The sequence below is a fragment of the Bombina bombina genome, chromosome 3 (genome assembly GCF_027579735.1).
Source record: "Bombina bombina isolate aBomBom1 chromosome 3, aBomBom1.pri, whole genome shotgun sequence".
NCBI classification, from domain to species: domain Eukaryota; kingdom Metazoa; phylum Chordata; class Amphibia; order Anura; family Bombinatoridae; genus Bombina; species Bombina bombina.
In genome coordinates this window covers 759,780,240-759,797,739 of record NC_069501.1, presented here as the reverse complement: position 1 = coordinate 759,797,739, position 17,500 = coordinate 759,780,240, and the positions used below count along the sequence as shown (strand labels likewise).

General features: G+C 39.5%; 1 protein-coding gene across 1 annotated transcript; it reads left to right on the top strand.

Annotated features, from left to right (window-relative positions):
* Nucleotides 1–3,756: 3,756 nt before the first annotated feature.
* Nucleotides 3,757–8,962, top strand: LOC128653993 (uncharacterized). Its single transcript, XM_053707613.1, has 2 exons — nucleotides 3,757–3,856; nucleotides 5,624–8,962. Exons 1-2 carry the CDS (start codon nucleotides 3,797–3,799, stop codon nucleotides 7,676–7,678), a joined length of 2,115 nt encoding a protein of 704 aa, XP_053563588.1. The 5' UTR covers nucleotides 3,757–3,796; the 3' UTR covers nucleotides 7,679–8,962.
* Nucleotides 8,963–17,500: the final 8,538 nt, after the last annotated feature.

The window sequence follows — 17,500 nt, the reverse complement described above, 5'->3', positions numbered from 1 at the left end:
AAGATGTCTCAAACTGATCCTGCCTCTGATGTTACTGTAGGAACTAAGCTGCCTGAACACAATTCTACCAAAACTAAATGTGTATGTTGTAAATTAGCTGATCTTACTTCTTCAGCTCAAATATGTGGCACTTGCTATGACATACATGCTGATAATGGTTATATAAGTACAAATACATCTACTGTTATTCCTTCACAGTCTAATGTACATGATATTCCTGCAGATATGAAAAATTATAGAATTATATTGTTGAAGCCATAAAAAAGGCTGACTGCTATGCCGCCTTTAAATAAACGTTAAATGTCTTTCCAAAATTCTCATAAATCTGATTACATTTGTATTGACCAACAGCATACTGAAGTATCCTCTGCTGATGAGGATCTATCTGGCTCAGAGGATCCTGCATCAGAGAAATTGACAAATCTTCTTTTCTTTTTAAGATTGAATATATTCGTTCTTTATTAAAGGAAGTATTGTTTACTTTGGGTATTGAGGAGTCTAGTCCTCTTGATAACAAAACTAGTAATAGTTTGAATTCTGTTTTTAAACTTCTGAGGTTATACCTGAAGTTTTTCCTACTCCAGCTCCAGATGCTATCTCTAATATTATTACTAAAGAATGGTCTAAGCCTGGTATTTCTTTTATCCCTTCTTCTAGGTTTAAGAAGCTGTATCCAATTTAGAGTTTTGGGGAAAAGTCCCTAAGGTTGATGGGGCTCTTTCCACTCTTGCCAAACGTACTACTATTCCTATGGAAGATAGTACTTCTTTTAAGGATCCTTTAGAAAGGAAAATTGAATCTTATCTTAGAAGAGCATATTTACGTACTGGCTATATTCTTTGATCTGCTATTTCTATGGCTGTTGCTGCTGCTTCAACTTTTTGATTGGACAGCTTAGCACAGCAGTAATCAGATCCTGAACTGTCTAGCATTGTTCTTTTACTTCAACATGCTAATCATTTCATTTGTGATGCTATATTTTATGTCATTAAAATTTATATTAAATTTAGCTATTACTAGAAGAGCTTTATGGCTTTCATCTTGGAATGCTGACATGGTGTCTAAATCTATCTCTATCATTTGAGGGTAATAATTTATTTGGTTCTCAATTGGATTCTATTATCTCCACTATCACTGGGGGAAAGGCAGTTTTTTTGCCCCAAGATAAGAAATCTAAGGGTAACTTTAAAGCTTCCAATCGTGTATATATATATAATACTATATATACTATTCAATACAAATGTCTCTAGGTGGCCTCTGATCACTTTAAGAACAGTCTTTGTCCTCTTTGAGCGCTCCACCTTCCCCAGACACTTTGCTTCAATACCATAGTCCATGTGCAATAGGGGTGCTTATGCAGTGTTCTTCTGCAGGTAGATGCTGGAAGTCTGATGGTTTGTTCATGGGGTAGACAAGGGAAGCCAGCTGATCCCCATGGCAAGCAGACACTCGAGTCAGGAGTCTAAGAAGGAAACAAAACAGCACAAGATGAGTACACACCCCGATACAGTCACAACTATGTCCAAATAAAACTTCTTTCACCTTTTTGTAAGCATCACCATTCCTTTAGCTTAACTTATCCTATGTCATTTAAAACCAGAAAAACATTGTAGATATATAATACAAACTAAATACATTGATACTTTTACAGAGAATAACTCACAGCTTCTCTATACAATTTAAATGATACTTCATGAATACTAAGCAAGTGAAAACTGCTAGACTTCATCAAGAGGCTGAATGGCTATGCTAAAACTTATGCTAAGGGCTGCCCTGTAACAAAAATGAAAAAATAAAACAGTCAATAAAAATATTTTCTTTAAAATGAATCTCTTCACACTGTCACTTGGAACTACTAAAAATAAAAGAACCTAGTGTTGCTTTATTCTGTAAAGCTACTATCTGTAATGTTTATAATACTCCAACTATGATCCTAATAGTCAGCACTCTCATCTGATATAAACACTGCTAGTTTACTAATTATTTTATGCAACCTAAATTATCACACACTGCTGTATGAGGAAAGAATACAATTATAACATTTAAAACTACAAAATCTTTTAAAGGTAAACACATCTTTATGGTAAGATAATTCCTTTCATTGACAAACATCTAGAATTACCAAATTCAAATTGCAGATACCATACCAATTAATAAAAGGGAAAAAATACATTTACTTTCATAACACAGCTCCAATAAGAGCCATGGTAGGTAGACAATATACTATCAATATAACGATAATTATGATACTCCCTAAACAAATATTTCTCTGTATAATTGATATAAATTTCTATCTGAGACATGTCCTCACTATGTTCCACAGGGTGAAGGGTCTAAAATATTCTGATATATTGCAGCATTTTCTTTAAACTATAAAGGTGCAAACATATCTTCTATACTCAGTGGGCCATTCAATAGGTTACAATACTGCAAGGTTTAGAGTTTTACTTATCTAGAGGGTTACTTTGTTTAAGTACATAAACTACAATGTTGTACTAATACCAATGAGGCATACTTTTCTGCAGACAAAACTATATGACTTCTTATAACTAATATGATCAATAATAAAAGAACACAAATACAAGAGAATACAAAACAAGCAATATAAGTAAACAAGTTAAAATAATACTCCCCTAATGTAATTGTATTTGCCTCTGTAACAGTATAACTGTCCTCAATATCAACAGGCAAGGCACAGTTCAGAGAAGGATACTCTTTATGTTCTGAAGACACACATCATAGGAAACAATCATAGATAACCCAGAGTCCAGTTCTGGGGCTGGTACCAGCATGCAAAGCAAAGAATGGATCCAAAGACAGTTCAGCAACTTTTACTGCAGTATGGTGGTTAAAACAAGCTTAACAAAAGGTCTTTCTCTTGTAAGGTTGTAAGGAAAGTGGGTGCAGTAATTGCTCATATGACACTTGCTTAAACTTGTGTTGCCTTTAAGAGAGTGTGAGCATAAGACACTTGCACTAACTGGTGTGACTTTGCCTTTAAGAGAGTGTGCCTTTAACAGAGTAAAAGACATTAATTAACTTCAAGTAGATGACACTGAATTTTGCTAAGTCATGCTACAAGTGGTAAACAACCGATGGATGCTGATGATAAGAAGTCAAAACCCAGACAGAACAAGGGTGTAACCTTGGCAGGGGTCACTTACTGACATTAAGGAACACATTGGTATAGGGGCTAATGCCATGGTAATATTGTTAATTATTATTAAGTGCAATAGGCTAAGTAATATTAATTGCAATAGGCTAAGTAATAAAGCCATTATTGATGTTTAGCTATTAATTATATCTATGGAAAGATTGTTAAAACTATTATTGATGTATTTGACAAAAGTAACTGCATAAGACCACATAATTAATGTTAGGCAGAAAAACATGTTTGTTTGAAACTAAAGATGACGGCATTGCAGTTTAGGAATACGTCAGAGATAGTACCTGGGTATGCCCTGATAAGCTTGGTTGAGGCTAAAGACAGACTGGCCAGATGTCTTGGGCCAGGGCCAATCTCAGAGGGTGCGGTCTCAGGATCTGTGGAGTTGCGCCAAAACTGTTACACAAGTGAACAGTATAAAGAGGGGTACATCTGGGCAATCTGATCATTTTGTCTGATTGTCATATTGATTGTCATGTCTGATGTCTGATGTCTGAGTCAGTCTGAGAGTCTGAGTATTTGTGGTGTGTGTATTTGAGTGTATCTTTTAGGACCCATGGATGGACGCATCCTCGGTGTTGTTTTTTCCCGCTGATCGCCTGTTTTTCTCCTGGTCCAAAGATTGCCCAGATGTCCCCTCCCATTGCGCCCCAGAAGCGGCAGGATAGGATGATGCAAACAGAGATCACGGTGATGTATTAATTTCTTGGTATAAAACTAGCTAGACTTGTTTTAGTGGTAATACAACATAAGATTGTTATCAGTCGTTGCGCAGGCAACTAAATGTAACTGAAAACTGTATAGATAGTTGTATCTAGAATTGTTTATATAAGCATTGCAATTGCATAGAGTGTTATAAGTATGAATAGCGGTTTGTGGTATTTTGTTTCCATGATTATGTTGCAGAATAAACCATCATTGTTATTATAAGATTGTGAAAACCTGTGTAATGTGTCAGTCATTTCCTTGCTGAAAAGTGATATATATGATAACATCATATCCTGACAAAAAGAATCACATAACATTATTGGCGTAGTCGGCAGGATACATAATTGTTTATCACTTGAGCAAAGAAACTGACAGTTTTCTTACTGAATGTGCAGAGCTGATAGACGCAGCTCCGATCGAAAGTGAAACCCCTTTTGTAGATAAAAAAAAAATAAGCCAGAAAAATATATAGCTGTATCTTGCACGGTCAGGAGTATAAATATATATGTTTCTGGATTAGTTAGAATTGAATTGTTAATTCCTCAAATGAGCCATGAAAGCTGTGTAAATAAACAGATATTTCATGGACATAGTCACAATTGTCACCTTGGAATGAAATTAATTGATATTGCACAGGTATATACATATTAACGTATATTGTTACTGTTACTGTGAATTTATTGATTGATGTCAGCAATAGTTGAAGGTATTATGAAAGTGTTTAGGAAGAAAGTACAAACGGTTCCCCCTTCACGGCCTCAAAATATTGCGGCTTGGGACGGGACCCCATATCAGGAATTAGCAGGGGAAGTCTTGTCTGGGACTGACCTCAAAGATAACGCTGAATTTTTTGACAAAACAGAACCTTGTGAAGTGTTGAATAAATTACAGAATGTAAAAGTTAAGACAGATTCAGACACAGAAAGGTTACATAAGAATGAATTGCTATTAAAAAAGAGCCAGTGTTATGAAGATGTAGCTCAACAGGCTGTGGTTAAGGTAGCCAGGGCCAAAGTAAAGCGGAAGGGTGGTAGGTTGAGCAAAAGTAAGTTACAATCAGTATTACAGAGCAGGGCCAGATGGGACCCTGGGGGGTGGGATGAAACTTTGCAGAAATGGAAGGTCCATTTGGGAAAAGCAGTAAATGTACTGAATGACAGATCCATCACTGACAGTGAAATCTCACTGTCCAGAATGATGGGCACACAGGAGTACATTGAGCATCATGCTCAACATGCTGTGGTAACGTGTTGGGAAACTAGCCCTGAGGGGAAAATGTCCCTAGTTGATTCCCAAACGAAGTCCACTGGAAAAGGATACCAATACCTGGATGGGACAAAGAGGGCCAGTGCCCCTGAAGCCCCAGGGCCAGGGTTGGACTTGCTTTCGTTGGAGGACCTGGAGTAATATTTCCAGGGCCCATACGAAACAGGCCAAGCTCCCAGTATCAGTATGGTCTATTTTAATCAGGCTTTGATTGATACTGGAGTGGAGGCAACTTAGATTTATTAGGGGGTGAGACTATAGAAGTAAAACAAGCAGGGGTGGCATTGAAAGTAGGAAGTCTCCCTAAGCAGTGATGTTTTGTTTTAATTGTACCCATCCCAGAGTATTTAATTAGCATAGATGTATTAAAAGTGAAGTTACAATGTAGTGAATGTAGTCAAGGATAGGGAGCAATGATTGGCTGCATGTGCCTGCGGGCAAGTGCTATTTACGGAATTAATTTGAAGTATGTTTCCTTCCTAGATTCTTGTTGACAGGGCTGTTATTGTAACCGGTGCTCTGTTGGGACTCCTTTTGGCCGCATGCGTAAGCCAAGCACTGATGAGCCAGAGGATGAAACGTGAGGTGTCCGGTGCCAGCTGTCACACCTTCTATGAGGGAAGCATGACCGTTCCGTATTGCACAACATGGGCATCCTGCTCCATCCCATTTACCTTTGATGACGACGTAATCTGTTTGACCGAAAATGAATACGGAAGTTGGATGCTCCTTACCAAGCGAGAAACGGTGGTATTTGAACTATCAGAAGAAGAGACAATTACCTGTGACATCCCTTCCTTCACTGTACATTGTGTAACTAAAGATTTTTGTTCTACTGCAGTGACCAGGGAAGACTGCAAGGACTCTAAGAAGGATGAGAGCTGGACAATTGTTTTACCGGATGAGAACTTAATATTTGAATTGCAAGAAGGGGTTGGGTTGATTTGTGAAAATCCCAGTATGCCTTCCACTTCCCCAAAACTAACAGTGGGGATTCAGGAACGCATTTTAGGTTGTAAAACATCCATTGATACACAGGTTCGTGCTGTAATGTTAAACATATCATACACTGATGGGGAACCAGAGGGACTGACATATGTGTGTAAATATACAGGAAAAGAGTCATCTGAACCTCTTTTAATGTATATCAGGAGACCTGTAATGGATGGGAAATTATTAAACAACCGACACAAGGGAAAGAGGGACCATGCACGGCGCCATCTAGGCTCCCTGCATGCCTCCTCATGGGAACTTGATAATACCTTTGTAAAAACTGCCAAAGATGTGTTTAATGTGACAAATTTTCAGGGACCATGTTGGGTATGTGGGTTTGTGCCTCACGGGCAGACTAGGGGTTACCCTTATCTAGGTGTACCTTTAACCATGAGTATGCTTGCCGATATGATTGGGAATAAGACTGTGTGGAATTTTACAGGTCTTAACACACCAGGTAGGGATGACTTGCTGGATAAGTTGCATCTAGCTAATAATGTGACTACAGGTGCTATTATGTTTCAAAATCTAGATGGGGATATATATAGTACTAATAACCTAACCCAGCTACCTGACATGATAATGTTAATGTATAACATAGGACGGCTAGTTAAAAATAGGACAGGGGTATTCAACATTAAACTGAAATTCTATGACTTCTCATATTTGACTTATGCCCATGAGAAATGGAAGACTAAGTTTGGTGAGCCCAGAGACCTTATTAAAGACTGGTACCAGCTTAATAGGGAAACACTAGCAGGTAACACACGGACTAAGGATGGGAGGAAGCGATTGAATAGGATATGTCCTCCTTTTGTTAAACTGCCAGTGGGATATTATTGGTTGTGTGGGAGGTGGGCAGTAAAGGTAATACCTTGCACCCATTATGGCCCATGCTTTTTAGGATATATATTCCCTGCTTTTAACATAACCACCGCGCTTCCACCGCCTATATTGCATAGAACACGAAGATACCTTGACCTGGACAAAATACACAATGGAGTTAAAATTAGTGAAGGTATGCGCCTGCTTGCAACATTTGTCCCTCATTATGGGGCTGCTACAGCCCTCACTAGATTAAATACGCTAGCTGATTTAGTGGATGAAGCTTTTAATGTAACTAGAGATGCAATAGAGCTCTTAGCATTAGAACAGGAACAAATTAGGATGGTGGCATTGCAGAATAGAATGGCTCTAGACTATCTCCTAGCTGCAGAAGGAGGAGTTTGCCAAAGAATCCACCAGCAATGCTGTGTGTACATAGAAGACAATACAGGTAAAATCAAACATGACCTACACAGACTAGAAGAAGTGCAAAAGCACATACGTGAGGTACATGATGATTCATTTAGCAAATGGCTTAAAGACTTTGACTGGACTTTTGGACTGGGGGGATGGCTTGGAAGCTTCGGCAAAACTATAGTTAAATGGCTATTAATAAGTCTGGCTTGCTTGTGTGGGATGTTCATTATAGTAAAAATGTTTGGATGTTTCTGTAATACATTAGGTAGGATGTGTTTTAAACCAAAAGACAATATTACTTGAGTGTTTTAATTATTAAGGTATGTGTTTAGAAACAAGCAAGGTGTCACATGACCAAGGGGTGGAATGTAAGGAAAGTGGGTGCAGTAATTGCTCATATGACACTTGCTTAAACTTGTGTTGCCTTTAAGAGAGTGTGAGCATAAGACACTTGCACTAACTGGTGTGACTTTGCCTTTAAGAGAGTGTGCCTTTAACAGAGTAAAAGACATTAATTAACTTCAAGTAGATGACACTGAATTTTGCTAAGTCATGCTACAAGTGGTAAACAACCGATGGATGCTGATGATAAGAAGTCAAAACCCAGACAGAACAAGGGTGTAACCTTGGCAGGGGTCACTTACTGACATTAAGGAACACATTGGTATAGGGGCTAATGCCATGGTAATATTGTTAATTATTATTAAGTGCAATAGGCTAAGTAATATTAATTGCAATAGGCTAAGTAATAAAGCCATTATTGATGTTTAGCTATTAATTATATCTATGGAAAGATTGTTAAAACTATTATTGATGTATTTGACAAAAGTAACTGCATAAGACCACATAATTAATGTTAGGCAGAAAAACATGTTTGTTTGAAACTAAAGATGACGGCATTGCAGTTTAGGAATACGTCAGAGATAGTACCTGGGTATGCCCTGATAAGCTTGGTTGAGGCTAAAGACAGACTGGCCAGATGTCTTGGGCCAGGGCCAATCTCAGAGGGTGCGGTCTCAGGATCTGTGGAGTTGCGCCAAAACTGTTACACAAGTGAACAGTATAAAGAGGGGTACATCTGGGCAATCTGATCATTTTGTCTGATTGTCATATTGATTGTCATGTCTGATGTCTGATGTCTGAGTCAGTCTGAGAGTCTGAGTATTTGTGGTGTGTGTATTTGAGTGTATCTTTTGGGACCCATGGATGGACGCATCCTCGGTGTTGTTTTTTCCCGCTGATCGCCTGTTTTTCTCCTGGTCCAAAGATTGCCCAGATGTCCCCTCCCATTGCGCCCCAGAAGCGGCAGGATAGGATGATGCAAACAGAGATCACGGTGATGTATTAATTTCTTGGTATAAAACTAGCTAGACTTGTTTTAGTGGTAATACAACATAAGATTGTTATCAGTCGTTGCGCAGGCAACTAAATGTAACTGAAAACTGTATAGATAGTTGTATCTAGAATTGTTTATATAAGCATTGCAATTGCATAGAGTGTTATAAGTATGAATAGCGGTTTGTGGTATTTTGTTTCCATGATTATGTTGCAGAATAAACCATCATTGTTATTATAAGATTGTGAAAACCTGTGTAATGTGTCAGTCATTTCCTTGCTGAAAAGTGATATATATGATAACATCATATCCTGACAAAAAGAATCACATAACAAAGGTGTATCCAGTCCACGGGTTCATCCATTACTTGTGGGATATTCTCCTTCCCAACAGGAAGTTGCAAAGAGGACACCCACAGCAGAGCTGTCTATATAGCTCCTCCCCTAACCCCCACCTCCAGTCATTCTCTTTGCAACTCTCGACAAGATAGGAAGTATAAAGAGATATGTGGTGACAGTGTAGTAGTTTTACCTTCAATCAAGAGTTTGTTATTTTTAAACGGTACCGGCGTTGTACTGTTTACTCCCAGGCAGAAATTAGAAGAAGAATTCTGCCCGGAGGATGATGATCTTAGCGGTTTGTAACTAAGGTCCATTGCTGTTCTCACGCATAACTGAAGAGTATGGGAAAGCTTCAGTTGGGGGAACGGTCTGCAGATTACCTTCTTTGAGGTATGTTCAGTATATTTATTTCTAGAGAGATGATAAGTTCTAGAAAATGCTGACAGAGCCTTTTATATTTGAGGTAAGCTAGATGCAGTGATTTTGCAATGACTGGGATCATGCTTACTAAACAGGGTAATACTCATTTTAATTCTCATATTACTTAGTGTGGTGTTTATGGGTGACAAAACGTTTACATGTTACATAAGTAAGACGGTTTTTTTTTCTGAGGGTGATAAGTCTTTTGTTGCCTAGTTTTTCCACATGGCTAGTCAGATACTCCTAGGAGTATTTCCTTAAGGCCCCTCTGACATCGAGTACATGGTGGGAGGGGCCTATTTTCACGCCTTAGATGCGCAGTTTCTTTCAGACTGAGACATCTAGCTTCCCTAGAGGAGTCCTCTTGCATCTGAAGACCACTATAGAGGGCTTATTTCTTCCCTAATCGTATTTGAGGGCAGGTAGGTGGTTGACGTTTTTTAAATCCGGTTTGGTGGCTAAGGGGTTAATCATCCATTTGCAAGTGGGTGCGATGTTGCTTTAGTCCCTTACACACACTGTAAAAAATTTGAAGACTTTACTACATTTTAACACTGTTTTGCAGTTTAAGTGCTAGTTTTTTTCTCTTAAAGGCACAGCACCGTTTTTGTTTAATTGCTGTTTCACATTTATTAAAGTGTTTTCCAAGCTTGCTGGTGTCATTACTAGTCTGTTAAACATGTCTGACATAGAGGAAACTCCTTGTTCAATATGTTTAGAAGCCATTGTGGAACCCCCTCTTAGAATGTGTACCAAATGTACTGAAGTATCTATAAACTATAAAGACCATATTATGGCTTTTAAAGATTTATCACCAGAGGATTCTCAGACTGATAAAAGGGAGGTTATGCCATCTAGCTCTCCCCATGTGTCAGAACCTATAACTCCCGCTCAAGTGACGCCAAGTACATCTAGCGCGTCTAATTCTTTTACCTTACAGGACATGGCGGCAGTTATGAATTCTACCCTCACAGAGGTATTGTCCAAACTGCCAGGATTACAAGGAAAGCGAGACAGCTCTAGGGCTAGAACAAATACAGAGCTTTCTGGCGCTCTATTAGCGGTGTCCGATTTACCCTCACAATGCTCCGAAACCGGTGTAAGGGAGTTTCTATCTGAGGGTGACATTTCAGATACAGGGAAGTCTTTACTTCAATCAGAATCTGAAATGACAGCGTTTAAATTTAAGCTAGAACACCTCCGCTTATTGCTCAGGGAGGTTTTAGTGACTCTGGATGACTGTGACCCCATTGTAGTTACAGAGAAGTTGTGTAAATTGGACAAATACTTTGCAGTGCCTGTTTACACTGATGTTTTTCCACTCCCTAAGAGGTTTTCGGAAATTATTACTAAGGAATGGGATAGACCAGGTGTGCCGTTCTCTACCCCTCCTGCCTTTAAAAAGATGTTTCCCATAGATGTCGCCATACGGGACTCGTGGATAAAAAATTGGAGGGTCTCCTTAAGAAAATTTTTATACATCAAGGTTTTCTTCTCCAGCCTCTTGCATGCATTGCCCCAGTTACTGCTGCTGCGGCTTTTTAGTTCGAGTCTCTTGAGGAGGCTCTACAGGTGGAGACCCCGTTAGATGATATTTTAGACAGGATTAAAGCTCTTAAGTTAGCTAATTCCTTTATTTCTGATGCCGGTTTTCATTTAACTAAGTTAGCGGCTAAGAATTCAGGTTTTGCCATTCTGGCGCGTAGGGCGCTATGGCTTAAGTCCTGGTCAGCAGATGTTACTTCAAAATCTAAGCTTCTTAACATCCCCTTCAAAGGACAGACCCTATTCAGACCTGGCCTGAAGGAGATAATTTCTGATATTACTGGAGGAAAAGGTCACGCCCTTACTCAGGATAGGTCCAATAAATTAAGGACCAAACAGAATAATTTTCGTTCCTTTCGAAACTTCAAGAGTGGCGCAGCTTCAGCTTCCTCTAATGCAAAACAAGAGGGAAATTTCGCCCAGTCCAAGCCAGTCTGGAGACCTAACCAGGCTTGGGACAAGGGGAAGCAGACCAAAAAACCTGCTGCTGCCTCTAAGACAGCATGAAGGAGTAGCCCCCGATCCGGGATCTAGTCGAGGGCAGACTTTCTCTCTTCGCCCAGGCTTGGGCAAGAGACGTTCAGGATCCCTGGGCAGTAGAGATTGTTTCCCAGGGATATCTTCTGGAATTCAAAGGTTCATCCCCAAAAGGGAGATTTCTCCTCTCACAATTATCTGCAAACCAGATAAAGAGAGAGGCATTCTTAAATTGGGAGTGATCCATCCAGTTCCAAGAGAGGAACAGGGGCAGGGTTTCTATTCAAACCTGTTTATAGTTCCCAAAAAAGAGGGAACTTTCAGACCTATCTTGGATCTCAAGATCCTAAACAAATTTCTCAGGGTCACATCCTTCAAGATGGAGACAATCCGAACCATTCTTCCTATGATCCAGGAAGGTCAATATATGACTACCGTGGACTTAAAGGATGCTTATCTGCACATCCCCATTCACAGAAATCATCACCAGTTTCCCAGGTTTGCTTTCCTAGACGGGCATTACCAGTTTGTGGCTCTTCCCTTCGGGTTAGCCACGGCGCCGAGAATCTTTACGAAGGTTCTAGGGTCCCTTCTGGTGGTCCTAAGGCCGCGAGGCATAGCAGTGGCGCCTTATTTAGATGACATCTTAATCCAGGCGTCGACTCTTCAAGTCACCAAGTCCCATACAGACATTGTTCTGGCCTTTCTGAGGTCTCACGGGTGGAAGGTGAACTTAGAAAAGAGTTCGCTTTCCCCTCTCACAAGAGTTTCCTTCCTAGGGACTCTGATAGATTTAGTAGAAATGAAATTTTTCCGACGGAAGTCAGGATATCAAAGCTTCTGACCTCCTGCAGTGCTCTTCATTACATTTCTCGGCCGTCAGTGGTTCAGTGTATGGAAGTAATTGGTCTTATGGTAGCGGCAATGGACATAGTTCCGTTTGCCCGCCTACATCTCAGACCACTGCAACTTTGCATACTCCATCAGTGGAATGGAGACTACACAGATTTGTCTCCTTTGCTAGATCTGGATCAAGAGACCAGGGATTCTCTTCTCTGGTGATTATCTCGGGTCCATCTGTCCAGGGGAATGAGTTTCCGCAGGCCAGAGTGGACTATAGTGACGACAGATGCCAGCCTTCTGGGCTGGGGCGCAGTCTGGAACTCCCTGAAGGCTAAGGGTTCGTGGACTCAGGAGGAAGCCCTCCTTCCGATAAACATTCTGGAACTAAGAGTAATATTCAATGCTCTTAAGGCTTGGCCTCAACTAGCTGCGGCCAGGTTCATCAGATTTCAGTTGAACAATATCACGACTGTAGCCTATATCAACCATCAGGGGGGAACAAGGAGTCCCCTGGCAATGATGGAGGTTTCCAAGATAATTCTATGGACAGAGGTTCACTCTTGCCATCTCTCAGCTATCCATATCCCAGGAGTAGAGAACTGGGAGGTGGATTTTCTAAGTCGGCAGACTTTTCATCCGGGGGAGTGGGAGCTCCATCCGGAGGTATTTGCCCAGCTGATTCAACTATGGGGCAAACCAGAACTGGATCTGATGGCGTCTCGTCAGAACGCCAAGCTTCCTTGTTATGGGTCCAGGTCAAGGGATCCCTAGGCAGCACTGATAGATGCTCTAGCAGTGCCCTGGTCCTTCAGCCTGTCTTATGTGTTTCCACCATTTCCTCTCCTCCCTCGTCTGATTGCCAAGATCAAGCAGGAGAGAGCTTCAGTGATTTTGATAGCACCTGCGTGGCCACGCAGGACTTGGTATGCAGATCTGGTGGACATGTCATCCTTTCCACCATGGACTCTGCCGCTGAGGCAGGACCTTCTACTCCAAGGTCCATTCAAACATCCAAATCTAATTTCTCTGCGTCTGACTGCTTGGAGATTGAACGCTTGATTTTATCAAAACGTGGTTTCTCCGAGACGGTCATTGATACCTTGATTCAGACTCGTAAGCCTGTCACCAGGAAAATCTATCATAAGATATGGTGTAAATATCTTCATTGGTGTGAATCCAGGGGTTATTCATGGAGTAAGGTCAGGATTCCTAGGATATTATCTTTTCTCCAAGAGGGATTGGAAAAGGGATTATCAGCTAGTTCCTTAAAGCGACAGATTTCTGCTCTGTCTATTCTTTTGCACAAGCGTCTGGCAGATGTTCCAGACATTCAGGCGTTTTGTCAGGCTTTAGTTAGAATCAAGCCTGTGTTTAAACCTGTTGCTATGCATTGGAGTTTAAATTTAGTTCTTCAAGGGGTTCCATTTGAACCTTTGCTTTCCATAGATATCAAGCTTTTATCTTGGAAAGTTCTGTCCTTAGTAGCTATCTCTTCGGCTCGAAGAGTTTCAGAATTATCTGCCTTACAGTGTGATTCCCCTTATCTGGTCTTCCATGCAGATAAGGTAGTTTTGCTTACCAAACCTGGCTTTCTTCCTAAGGTGGTTTCTAATAAGAATATCAATCAGGAAATTGTTGTTCCGTCACTGTGTCCTAATCCTTCTTCAAAGAAGGAAAGTCTGTTACACAATCTTGACGTGGTTCATGCTTTAAAGTTCTATTTACAAGCTACTAAGGATTTTCGTCAAACATCTGCATTGTTTGTTGTCTACTCTGGAAAGAGGAGAGGCCAAAAGGCTTCGGCAAATTCTCTTTCTTTTTGGCTGAGAAGCATAATCCGTTTAGCTTATGAGACTGCTGGCCAGCAGCATCCTGAAAGAATTACAGCTCATTCTACTAGAGCGGTAGCTTCCACATGGGCTTTTAAAAATGAGGCCTCTGTTGAACAAATTTGTAAGGCGGCGACTTGGTCTTCGCTTCATACTTTTTCTAAATTTTACAAATTTGATACTTCTGCTTCTTTGGAGGCTATTTTTGGGAGAAAGGTCTTACAGGCAGTGGTGCCTTCTGTTTAAGTACCTGCCTTGTCCCTCCCTTCATTCGTGTCCTAAAGCTTTGGTATTGGTATCCCACAAGTAATGGATGAACCCGTGGACTGGATACACCTTACAAGAGAAAACAAAATTTATGCTTACCTGATAAATTTCTTTCTCTTGTGGTCTATCCAGTCCACAGCCCGCCCTGTCACTTTAAATCAGGTGTTTTTATTTTTAAAACTACAGTCACCACTGCACCCTATAGTTTCTCATTTTTCTTACTTGTCTTCGGTCGAATGACTGGAGGTGGGGGTTAGGGGAGGAGCTATATAGACAGCTCTGCTGTGGGTGTCCTCTTTGCAACTTCCTGTTGGGAAGGAGAATATCCCACAAGTAATGGATGAACCCGTGGACTGGATACACCACAAGAGAAAGAGATTTATCAGGTAAGCATAAATTTTGTTTTTTATCTTCATTGTTATTTCTTTAAAATGTTTACTTGCATTCAATCTTTTGGAGAGTGCACTGTGGGATTTTATCTGTAGAGATTTTACCTAAATATGAAAAAATAAAAAATAATTCAGTTAGTGTCTTTAATCTCTGGATACAGCTTCATGATCTCATCCTACAAATACAAATATTGTGTTAAAAACAAAATAGAAAAAATAAAAACATTTTAGGTTCACTTTCTTACTTGAAATAATAATCACCCAAATCACATAAAGATACTCATCAATACGTCCCCATCAATATTTCCCCCTTGTGTGCATGAAACATCACATGTGGCACGCAAACACAATATAACACGAAACTAAAAGACCATTCATGCACTCCACTCATGCATGTAGTATACTATTCTTAACATCAGGCAAAATCAAATACACCTCAATATTCCATTCATACAGCACGCTTCCACACGCAGTCACGAAAGAGAAAAACATATTAGCGCTGCAGAATCTGTTGGCGCTCTACAAATAACCGATAATAATAATAATAATAATACCAATCTCTTAGAAAACACTTAAAACCAATTGTCCATTCCACAAAACAAAACATTAACAGCCAACACAAACTTTAAACAACCAAAATTAACCTGAAATGCAACAGATATACTTACATTCACTGAAACACAGCACTCTCAAAACACTACAAATAATTAAAATCCTATAACAACCATCTATACCCTGGTTCTGCAAATTTTACCATGCACAATACTATGAGATCATACTAATGATGCAATCACTGCAGATGATCAATAAACTCCAGTTGCATATTTACAAATAAAATCCCTAACCATAAATTTACAAAGGAACACACAAACGCCTAAGTACCCTATTTTGGGAAAGATCAGATAATAATGGTACAGCAACTGTTCTATATAGCCCCTGCCCGCATGCACAGTGCAAATCCACTGTTAAATAAATCATGTGTGGCACAAATAATTTGTTAAAAGCCCTGGAATCCAATCTTTACTTTTACATAACTAAGATTTTAATAAATACACAATTATTTGATTTAACTTTGTTTTATAATTTGATATTCACCATTTTGCAGCTCTCTAGCTAAATATAACAAAAAAATAGCTTTGTACAAAAGAATAATAATAATAATAATTTACACGAATAGATGAAAAGGACAGTTTGTCCAAATATTTCCCCTTTAAATTGTTCCCAATGATCCATTGTCCTTACTTATAATAAAAACTGTATACTGACGTCCATTGGATAGCCTAAGCAAACACAGCCAGCATAAAAAAAACACACTCACAGTAGGGTGCAGGACAGTTAAAGGGACATTTTACCCAAATTAAAAAAATATATTTAATTGAAACTGCTGACACAGTTAAATATACTAGTGTTAGGCTTACAGTAAACCTCATTTTCTCTCTCTGTAAATATTTCTTTAAAATCTCAGATTTTATATCAGTTTGCCTGTATCCCTTTAAATATTTTCTCTCCTTTTTTTTTTTTTCCTCTCGCTATTCTCACAGATCACAACACCAAGATTGCATCAGTTCATTTTGCGTTACAGAGAGAATTAAGTTACACTGCGTAAATGTCTGCTATCTAAAAGGCAGATTTAAAAATATATACAAGGAAAGGTCGCAAAAAATATATTTTGCAAACTGCTATATTTATGTTTTATCTCCGTAACTTGTTAATACAGTGTTATGGCTGCTCATGAACTCCTTTCCCATGAGTGAACTGGTCCTTTTAGGGCTAGATTTATTAAAGCCCTACGGCTGCAAGTTCTCACAAGAACTTGCTCGCCGTAATTTATCAAGCAGCGGTCACCAGACCACCGCTTCCCTAACCTCTTCGCCACCTCTAAGGTGGCGAAATTCAATCTCCTTGGTCTAGTCAGACCGAGGAGATTGACAGCTCCTGCCCGTGCTTGATTGGCTGTGCGTGGGCAGGGGGCGCGATTGAACATGAGCGCAAAATTGCGCTCGTGGGCATTGGCGAATACCTGTGGGTAATTTCGCCCCGCCACAGGCGAGCTGAGGCGTACAGGGGCGCGTATACGCGCCCCTGTCCACCTCAGCTTTAATAAATCTAGCCCTAAGTAATAAAATGACAATTTTACATTGCTCTGTCTAAGCCCTGAGCTTCCGATTTTACAGATAAATATAAGATAAGGAACACAATAAGATATGCTTAATATCCGAAATTCAACCCATTGCAATAAACTGTGTGTTGAAAGCACAAAACCAGCTACTTCATATATACAAATAAACTTGCAAATGCAATTTCTCCTATATTTTATACTATTCAGTTTGTATAACAAGTCATTGAAAATACATTGATATCAAAACTATGTTACAGTGTACTGTCCCTTTAAGGACTAACCATTTATCATGTAAATTACATATGTATACCCTAGCCATGATTAGGAAACTTGTATTATTTACCATAAAAATTCTACTGCTTTACTGTATCATGACCTGCATATTTAAATGAGAGCCATCACAGCATAGATAATACCCATTTATATTAAAACTTCTACTGAATTAATTTACTTGCAACAGAAATGGACCCAAATACTTTTAGATAAATTTAATGATATACAGCTTATAACCTTATTTTATCTTTTCCACTAACTCCTTGCACAAATTTTGCAAATCCAA